The 11202-nt window shown below is 35.7% G+C and overlaps 1 protein-coding gene across 1 annotated transcript; it reads right to left on the bottom strand.

Moving 5' to 3' along the window:
* Nucleotides 1–3204: 3204 nt before the first annotated feature.
* On the bottom strand, nt 3205–6420 carry LOC104085434 (expansin-A3-like). The gene is made up of 3 exons (XM_009589452.4): nt 6153–6420; nt 5735–6053; nt 3205–3950 (listed from the first exon to the last, which is right to left on the bottom strand). The coding sequence occupies exons 1-3, from the start codon at nt 6301–6303 to the stop codon at nt 3641–3643; spliced, it is 780 nt and encodes a 259-aa protein (XP_009587747.1). The 5' UTR covers nt 6304–6420; the 3' UTR covers nt 3205–3640.
* Nucleotides 6421–11202: the final 4782 nt, after the last annotated feature.

Here is an 11202-nt window from a genome sequence, read left to right as displayed (position 1 = left end):
CAAACTATTTGTGTTGCAACCTCGTAAATATTGCCTTATGCTTCTGCTAACAACGGCAAAGTACTAAACAAAAAACAACATAGCAGACAGAAAAATGGAGCCCTAAAATACTCACCTTGAGAGCAAGGCCGGCTATGCTCCTCGACAAGGTAACATCATCCATCTCTTTGATAGTTTCGCCCTCCACGTCGGAGCAAAGAGGGCCGAGGGTAGGAACTACGTTCTCCGCATTCTTCAATAGATCACGATCCATGGCGATCACAATGGTCCGCGTAGATCCCTCCAACCTTAACTCAAGCTGGGTAAACCCTTCCTCCATCATACTCATTTCTGCAGCATCAATATCTGAACCCGTCTCGTAGCCGTCTTCGGCAACGCCTTTGCCTCTCCCATTGGTCGGCAAAGAAGTATCATCAGCCGGCTGCAAAGTCGATGGACCCTCTTGCCGTGAAGTGTTAGAAGCCCTAGTAGCCGGCCCTTCGACTTCCGTCATCGCATAAGGGAGAGATACGCCCTCGTCGGCCTCCGTCAACCTCGAAAACTCATACGCTGGCCCGACATCGTCTTTGATGACAATAGTCGTCGTCTCATGAAGTATGAAGTCATCTATCACTGAGTCGACATCCTAGGCAACCCCGTCTCCCACGTCCACCGATTTCCTCTTACGGGGCATCAGGTCCCTATCACCTCGCAACGACCCCTCTTCCTCGTCTATGAGACGATACAAGGGAGAAGCCAAAACTTCCGCTGCCGAAGTCTCCATAGATAAAGAAGGAGTTGATGCGGATGCAATAGCAGGCGTGACCGAGGAGTGACCAGAATCAACCGCGATCATAGAAGGGCCAGGAGTCGAAGAGGCGTCAACTTTCCTCTTACGGAACGCAGGTGCGGGAGCTCTCGACCTCCTCAAGGACCCCCTAGCTGAAACTAAGGGAAGCACAAAAGGATAAGAGAGTTAGCCAAGACAACCACAAAAGAGAAATAACCAACAAGACAAAGACAAGAGTAACTTACAAGTCGAGTGGGGAGCCGGCCCAAAACTCTTGAAGAAGCCCGGCTACTTACGAATTCCCGTGATGTGAGGGAGGAGCTGACCGATCCCACCAGAAATGTCCTCGACCAAGGAGGAGGCGAGGTCTTGACTACATAAGAAAAGCACGACAGGTCAGAATCCACAGCTAAGCAAAATAAACCAAGTACCTACGTGCGAGGGAGTGAGGCGCTTACAAGTGCAATTCCAAGCTTCAGGGAAGCCGTCGACGTTGGCTACCACGTCCCCAGTTCTAACGAAGAAAAGGTTGAGCTAGAACTGGCGGTTAGCCTTATCATCCATCTTCACCACCAGGCATTTGCCTCCTCGGTGGCAAAGATTCAACATCGTCCCCCTATAAAAGCTGGGGTTGAACACGTGCATCAGATGTTGAAGAGTGATCTTGACCACGGCCAACTCAGCAAACTTGGTGAGCATCCTTATAAGCTTGTAAACGTATGGTGCGAGTTGAGCCAGGAAAATATTGTAGAAGGGACAGAATTCCTCCGCCAACAGAAGGAGAGAAAAAGTGTGGCCGATGTGAAAGGGGTAGGCGTGGAATGCGCAATACCCAGGACGGTAGTGCTGCACCGAAACCCATCCGGTAGGGATCAATTCGACGCGGTCAGGAAGGCCGTACTTCTTCTTAAGCTCTGACAAATCAGCCTCCTTCATCGCCGATTTAAAGGTTACGGGTTCGACTTTAGGCAGTTTCGAGAAATCAGACCTGACATCGGGATTGCGAGGAACTATCACTTCCATAGTCGGGAAGCCTCCTTTCTCTATGGCAATGGGAACGTTCTCCACATAAGGAGGAAGAAGAATTGCCAGAGGGACCGGGTCATTTCCCTCGCTGGGCTCAGAAGGTACGTTAGACATATTTTCAACAAAAGAAAGGAAGGTATTAAATAATGAAGAATTAAAAATGATAGGGATCGTTGGAATAGAAAGAAAAGATGCATAACAATGGAGGAGGAGGAAGAAGGTACAGAGTTTGGTGCAAGGATTTCGTAAAGGTTGAAATTATACCCACACACCCAGATTTATAGAAATTCAAGCATCGAAACCGAGAAATTGATTCATCATTACCTGGCACCGTAATCGAAGCGGTAGATTCAATCAAAAGACGCATGCGAAACGAAGCAACGCATCAGAAAAATGCATCATAATGACGCATGACATCATGACGTCACCCTAATTCATGGATCGCACAACTCCATAGTTTGCGGTTCACAAAGGGCCACGCTATCAGCTCGCCCCAATCATTACGACCCACTCAGCTCGTACAATCATTTTGATCGCAGTAAACAGAACCTCAATAAGCCGAGGGACTAACTATATGAGTCAAAATCTGCCCTAGAATATTGAAGATAAGATAACACTAAAGAAAGAGTCCTCGAGTCATCGTCAGTCGAGATCGACTAGGAAGCAGTGAGATTCGCGATCAAGATGTCAACAATGGTCAAGGTCGAGCACCGTTGATGAAGCTGTAACGGCAAGTTTTCGAAATAAGATATTAAAGAGAATATTCTAGTGGATATTCTCTGCACTTGTACTATTAAGATTTATTAGGAAAATATCTCATATAAATAGAAAAAGAGACAATGATATGGGGCATATGATATTCATTTGATAAGAATAGACTTTTGACAAACGATTCTCTCTTTCCATCTTAGTAGGATACAAACACTACCTTTTCATCATGATTCTCGTTTATATTATTCTATACTTTTCCATTAGATCCGAGAAAATTCGGACATTCTAGGATTTGTTTGTCACTCATCATTGTCAGAGGAACAACCATCTAGTTTATTCTTTATTGGGTGAATCACTCCTCCTATTTACTTAAATGTCATTTATTATTATTTATTGCTATAAAGTGCTACATTATTGCTCATACTTTTTGGAATAGTTATTGCACGCTGCTATTAATCTACCACCAGATCTGTTTGACATTAGTCACGTTTTCGAAACTCATATCTAGAAATATTATTATTAACTATGTTTAACCCATTATCATATAATTTAATTTTCTACTCATGAGGAGGTCAAATATTTTGCAGTACTATTAATGACAAAAATGAATTTTAGTATTAGGGACATTATCTCTCAGTTTTGAGTAAATGGAAAACAGGACATCAATATCAGAAATGTATTAAAACAATGCCAAAACATATATAAAATAGAAAGTATATTATCTCCGTATTCATAGGAAACATATGATGTTCCATTACACATAACTAGTAGTAACATGCAAATAGAGCTGCGGGCTTACATGCTTACCCTATTTTTTTGGGTGCTTTTGCAGCCGCTTCAGCCTCCATTAGCTTTTTCACTTTTACCATCACACCACTTCATAACAAAAAGTAAAAAACAAAAAAAAAAACACTAAAGTGAAAAAAAACAATTCCCCATAAAGTTGATAAAGAAGGTAAAAAGAAGATACTACTTCCCCCTAGGACTTCAAAATTACCTAGTAAAAAAGAGAAACACTGAAGCCTAGGAAAAATCATAGGAATTTTTTTTTCTTTCAAAATTTATCGTATAACTTATTAGTAATTGTGCTCGTAAATAAATTTGGGTTTCGGATCGGGTTAGTGAAATTTGGATCTAGACCCGGAAATTCTTGCCCACAAAGGTTTGTCCGAACTGCCAATTAGGTGGTGCCACGTTGTTAGAGGTGACACTGCGATGGTCACTAGCTTTAACCCTAATGGACAAGGCCTTGCCCACAAGAACAGCATTGGTTTGCCAATTTTGCCCCCAGTTTCGGCTCATTGCTATCCACTGTGTGTTTGTGCCCTTAATAAGAACCTTCTGGATGTCCCCTGCACCCGCCACGTTTGTCACCAATAGCAAATTGAAGTAACGGAACCCGTTTATTGTGAATCGGATCCCTCCTGCTTTTCTGCACGCTACTCTACAAATTTTAAAAAATAAAAAACAATTAGCAATAAGCATCAAAGGTATGAATAATAAATGCGTAGTTATTATAAACTTTAAAAGAGAAATGTATAATTTTTACCACTCCAATAAATAATATATGATAAATTATATGTATATTATATGCAAAAAATACGTATTTTATATAATTTTTAACTCGCGAATGAATTAGTTTCAACAAACCGATCGGTTTTATATTTTGTCAAATTTTAAATTTACTCTTAGCCATAAATTTCGCATTCGAGTACCAAAAATAAATATTTTTAAGTACCCTTTTGATGGATCTACGTATATAAATGAATTGAATTATAATAACACCTAAGAGTATGACCTAATAATCAATGAATGTGTTAAAAATTATAAGATCTCAAATTCAAATTTCAGAACATAAAAAAATATTAAGTAATTTTTTTTTACCGGTTAGTGCTAGCTGATCTGAACACTATAATTATTTTTAAAAAGTTGAATTACAACAGTTAGAACTATAAGCAAAGATATGGTAGCAATAAACACTAGGCTGACCGGTATTTCAGGTAAGATGGGGCCCAGTGAATAGATGCATGGATGGTGGGGCCAACAAGCGCGTGGGATAGTGTGAGCCATGTTTCGAATCCCTGAATTCGAAGCAAGGAACAAATCCCAATTTCCTTTGATTTACAGTTAGGAGTAAGACAATTCCCTTGTTACCCTCAAAATCACTTCAAAACTGCAACTTTAACATTCCCTTACTTACGCGATGTACGGAAACGCGTGTTTCTTTGTTGGTCCATATTTACCTCTTGGTAGGGGACCAAACCCTAATTCAATAATTATAGTGATAATAAAACTATCCTCAACATGTTAGAGAATTGGTGGCAAGTTAATGCAAACCTACAATTGTTGTTGGTGTCCCAAATGGAACCACACAAAAACTATGTGTAAATCCTCCAAAAATACCGTCACACTTATGTCGAATCCTTTAAAAGTGTTGGAGGATCCAACACATCCGAAGATATTTTTGAAGAGTTTTAATAACATATCATACATACAGTACTCCATCCATCAATTACAATTTTTATGCTATTATTCTTTTATTAGTTCAATATAAGAACTAGCATAACTGTATATTTAAATGTGATTTTTTTTAATTTTATACTTAATAAGAAGTTTTCATAGCTATACAAATTCTCTGTCATGTACTCATATTTAATGCCACAAATTTTATAATATATTTAAGATCATAAATTTGAAAAAAAATTGTTATGTTGGTGGTGAGTTATATCCAAAATAATAAATACTTATTTAAATGAGTAACAGTAATTAAGAAGCTAATACAAACTTGTGGTACTAAAATTGGAATTATAACTTGAAATGGAACAATATTATGTTAGTTATAGTCCAACATACTCTCTAGGCTTAGCATTGCATTACAGTATGGTCAAAAATTATGAAAAATAGTTGCCCTTCTCCATAAAATAAAATATTATTTTATGGATAAAATCTTATTTTCTGCCCATAAAATAAAATCTTATTATTCGCATTAATTCACCGTCCCACGACTTTCTCAACACATCAAATCTTTTCCCATAAGGATAAAAATTATCTTTTCCCATACCCGCTTTTGAAATGTCAAAAATACCCCTCATAAAAGAGGCAAGTATATTTTTGCAAGACATATTGGTGCAAACCACAAAAGCAGTTAGGCGAATCAAATCCAAAAAGGAGACGCATAACGTAAAGAGCATTAAAGTAGCAATAGAAAAAGTTTATCGGAAAACTCACCGGCGGTAACTGACGGGGACAATACCGGCACGGTACAGACCAATTTTGAGAAACATAGGCATAGCTAAGTCAAAATGAGGACGAGGTGGGTTACACCACCCACCGTCGTCGTTCGGCAAAGCGAAATTTGGTGGGCAAAAGTTTGTAGCCGTGACGAAAATCGACGGGTTACCGGGAAGGCACCATTTATCATCGTCAACACACTTAATTTCAAAGCAGGCTCCGCAACTTAGCCCATTGTTAAATAGTACTGTACTCAGTGCTGCATTGTTCACTCCGTACCCTTGGCTGTACAGATTCCCATATCCACAAGCTCCACCTGTCCAAAAAAATCCAAAATTTGCCCGTAAATTCAAAAAAAATAAAAAATAATTCAGTGTCAATAGTGTGCAGAGAGAGGAGAATATATAGTAGATACCCATAGTGCCAGAAGCGTCGGAGCCACCGTAGAAGGTGGCATGGGCGCCTTGCCAGGGGCCGCCGGTGTAAACGCCGGGGATTTTTGCATTGACGGCGGTAAGAAAACAGAGAAGAGTAGTAGTAATGCAGAGTATCTTAGTTACAACCATTTTCTCACACACACTGCTCTTTAGTATATAGTGTTTCAGTGTGTGAACAAACAAAAGGGGAGAGAGAAGAGGGAAATGGAAAAGGAAAAGGGGTTTTGGAGGTGAATGAAGAGCGGGAGGGAAGTGAGGGGGTACTTATTGAGTGTGGAGGGTCTAAAGGCACAAGGGCAGGACCTGTAATTAATGCTCTGTTTTTTCTTTTCTTTTTTCTGGTTGGTAAATTTACATTATTGTTTTTACAAAATTCTTTTTATGAATCAAATTTTGTGTTACAAGTAGACATGTGAGTTGCACGTAATGGTAAAGAGACCTAGCTCTTGGCACATGGGAATGAAATAATGAAGTTCTAATGATTTATGCTTAAGTTTATGGCAAAAACTTGAAGATTGTATTGTATAACCTTGAGATTCTTGATTGTGTGGTTAGGAGAATCAAGATCGTCTTCGGATAAATAAGATTTCTTACGTGACACGATCCCGAATTAGTCTGGACCTCAATGCTGATAATAGACATCAGGTGCAAAATAAATAAAAAAACATAAGTCCTTAAATATTTCATTATTGTTTATTTGTTTCGTTTTATATGATATTGTTAATATTCGTAATGCCAAACAATTTTTTCTTTTATTACGTTGTCGTATATTCTATGAATTTTAATCAACGACGTTATGATTTACAATATTTTTTAGGGGTGTTTGATTTTACAACAAAAGTATGGATGCTTTGATTCTCGAATTTTGAATCTTATCATTATTTTTGGAATGGAGAAACAGGATGACAAATGAAAGGGTTCACTAAATTCTTATTGCCTTGTGTTGCTTGACTATGTAATTTTGAGCAAGTTGCTTAGGATATTTTGCATATGATAATAAATTAGATGCCAACGCAACTAAACCAAGTACTAGCAACTTGCTATCGTATAATTAGATATCTTTACAATGCTACCATATCTTTTTTACCGCCACTCAACGGCATTAGTTGCTAAAGTAAAATCATTTTTGATTTGTTAAACGAATTGCGAGAGATTTACCTTCATATTTATAAATCATAATAAAATAATATGCACTATCATTTTAACATAATTTTTACAGTTAAAAATATTTAATTTAATATACAAACTTACTGTAAAGTATTTTTCGCCACTCTATTATAGGACTGAGGAATTGGGGAGAGTGCAAGACGTCAATTTGGATGCAAGTGGTGAACTCAGTCGTTAAAGTTTTAACCTCCTCACCAATCACAACCCCTTTGTTTACTCCTCTGGTTCAGTAACACATTTACTATTACCTGCTTCCTTTTCGCCGCCTCTTCATCTTTTTCTTATTCTTTCCCAAAAGTTGCATGCTATGATGAGGAGAAATTATTCCACAAATCAACCTAATTTAAATTCTACGAGCAGTTATTAAAGTCAACCCAACTTGTTTGACAGGAGAAATAATAATAATAATAATAATAATTAATATCATTTTTGTGATAGTTAAGTAATAACAATTTACTGGAAAACACATGTTTGTTTACTCGTAAAACGGTACAGTTGAATTTGTTGTGCGGCTTATAGACAAGTGAAACTGATTTGATGCCAGAATGATAAATGAATTAAATAAAAATACAAGACTTAGCGTTAAAATCGAGATAAATAGCAGTTAGCCTGATTTCGGGAGCAAGACTTCCGAAGGCAGCAATAAGAACAATGTTAGACAGAAAACAAAGTATTATTTAGCTTGAGAATAATATTTAGCATCAGATTGTTAGAGATTCTTCTTTCCTTGCAATGGTTGTTGAAGTCACTATTTATAGATATACCTAGGGAACAAGGTCCCAGGATCAAGTCACTCTTAAATGATAATAATGGGGGTCATTGATGAATATGTAACAGCGGGCCATTAATGCAAAAATTCTCTGTAACGGCTGTATATTTAGGACCCGTTTGGCCATAGATTTTGCCAAAATAAACTTGGGTTTTATTTGGCAAACACATGTTTGGCCATAGATTTTGCCTATATTTTGGCAAAATCCCAAGTCCCAAATCCTAAATCCCAAAACCAGCTCAATAGCTGGTTTTGGGCCAAAATATCACTATTATATTTTTAAAAATTGTCCCAAACTTTTATATTTTATAAAAGAGCCCACCATTTATTATTTTGTAACGATGTTGCTTCGTCTTCTCGGTCATCTGATAGTGTATCATATAGTTCATTATAAAAATGATAATTTTGTATCAAATTTATTTATATTCAGGACTATAATTTGCGATAATATAATGAATGTTATTGATAATGGTACTATTGGGTATTTGTGATAGTTTTTAGAACTTGTGGGTATAAGTCATGTTTCATATTTTTTCAAACCAAACTTCACCCAAAACAGATATCCAAACACATTTTTATCTTCAAATCAAATTTCACCCAAATAAGATTTTTCAGAATAAATTTGGGAATTTATGGCCAAACGCTAGCTTAATATTGAGGAATATTCTTCATTAAATGTCATCTGGTGACAAATACTCGTTTGCTTCCGTTGACTAAGTTCCCTTCGGGATCTACCTTGTGCCAACTGAAGTTGTTGTCCTCGGTCTTGATTTTCACTCGCTTTATCTTCTGTCTGCCTTCGATTTCACGTGTCACACTATTATTCGAGCATTTAATATAAACCGATTTTACCCTATACAATATTATTATATAGTTTAGTGCAAACATTTAATATGATCACCGAGTCATATTCCCCGTTCAATTCCTAAATTGTCCTATCTCTTCATCATCATTGACGAGCTTTTGGGCAATTTGATATGACTAAACTTCAAAAACATCAAATTGTTTGTATTTTTTTGATAAAAAAATTACTTCTAATCGCTCGTCTCATAAATGAGCAAAAGACTTTCAGGTCGAATCCACCGTGAACATATATCTCTTTTGGTTCGTTCAAGTTTCAACGTTCCTTTTAATAATATTGACAATATAATATCAACTGACAAGCAAATTTAATTTGATTCCCCAACATTTTCAATTTATTACATACATGGCTATTCTTCTTGCTTCCTTTTTCTTTTCATTTTCTCTTAAATTGATGCTGCTTATATATACCTTGAAAATCATTATTGAAGAGTGATAGTATTAAACTATTAATTAATTGGACGTATCATAATCATACCTCAACTTTTTATGGATACCAATTTTAGGTAACCGAGGAGGTATATTAAGTCATGCATATATAACTGAAGCCATGTGAAATTGTTGATGCTTATGATGTTGCTATCGTAAAAGCACCACAAATGGATAGGAACAGACAATATTTCCTTTCGGTCTATGCAAGAAGATTTGAAAATGAATTATTACCCACGTATTTTCTATGAACGTTTTTTAAAAATTTGAAAAATCAAAAGACAAAAAGGAAGAAGAGGACAAAACTTAAGAAACTTCTCTTAGGATTGACTCTTCTAAGTTCTTGCATTTAGAAGATGTTTTCTTGTTGACCGAATTCAAACGGGTACTTGGACGTACAAAAAATTATACACTAATTAACTTAATTATCTCAACCCACGTAGGGGTATTATGGAATGGTAAAAATTTGTCCGTTAACTAGAGGGCTCGGGTTAGAGCTTTAGAAATGGAGTTTTCTTTGATAAAAAACGTTAAAACCCACATAATTGGCTTTTTACGATGCAATTTTGAATTAGTCAGACTAGTAAATTTCAGACACCGAAGGATTGAACAAAAAACTTAATTACCTAAATTCATTCAAAGATCGATTTGTAGTCATTCATGCAGTTTTTATGATCAATCTTATTTTCTAAGAATGTTACGGATGCAGGGGCGGATGCAGTTTGAAGGTATCGGGTTCATCTGAACCTAGTATTTTTGACGCGGAATATAAATTTCTGGTTAATATTTTACTAAATTTACAATAATTAGTAGATTTGAACTCATAACTTTAAAAATATAATGAATCAAAGTAATACTAAAAATCTTAAAAGTTGAATCCCTAGAATTTAACCGAGACATTTGGTTATGATTTTTAGTGGTGACCTAAGTTGAAAATAGTCTAATCTCTGGAACTTACGCGTGAAGATCCCAAAAAGTCGTTATAATTAAAAAGTTACACGGCGTTCAAAACTAAAATATCACTATATTAGGTTTTATCGTTCGAAAATATAATAAATAAAGGTCTAATGAACAATATATATATATATATATATATATATATATATATATATATATATAAAATTTAATTTTGCCAAATGCTGAAATCCATAATTTGTCACATCGGAGAAGGGATCGGAGGTTGTGTGCGTGCTAGGAGTGTACAAATCGAACCGGAAATCCGCACTAACCCGAAAAGTCAAACCAAACCGATTAAGTTTGATTTGATTTGGTTTGGTATTGAGTAAAAAAAATCGAACTAAACCGACATATAAATATATATTTTTTATATATACTTTTAAGATTTTTTATAGAATTTTCTTTAAAAAATATCTAGAACTATTTGCGATTCTCTTATGGGATATAATATTTAGTTAAATATGAAGTGCTCTTTATTCTTCCATATTCATATATCAAGATCTATTAAATTCTTATTTTTTTTTCGAATTTGAAGTGGAATTTTCGATAATTTTTTTTAAAAAATAGAGCATATCATTATTTAGGTATCATATTAATTTTTATGTTTAATTACTAAATTCGGTTAACCTTGAAAGTGTACATCAACAAAAAATTATTGTTAGACGACTAAAAAATAACTATCATGTGTTATTAAGAAAATTCTCACATAACAATATTTTAATAGATCATATGTTTGTAAAATTTTTTAATTTTTACTAAATATATATTTACTCATAAAAAATTTGACAAAGTAAGATTGAAATAATATTCATTTAATTTTAAAACCTGAAAACCCCAAAAATCCG

This window comes from Nicotiana tomentosiformis, chromosome 7, assembly GCF_000390325.3.
Source record: "Nicotiana tomentosiformis chromosome 7, ASM39032v3, whole genome shotgun sequence".
NCBI classification, from domain to species: Eukaryota; Viridiplantae; Streptophyta; class Magnoliopsida; order Solanales; family Solanaceae; genus Nicotiana; species Nicotiana tomentosiformis.
Note: the sequence above shows the minus strand (reverse complement) of the source record. Positions and strands in the feature narration are given on the sequence as shown.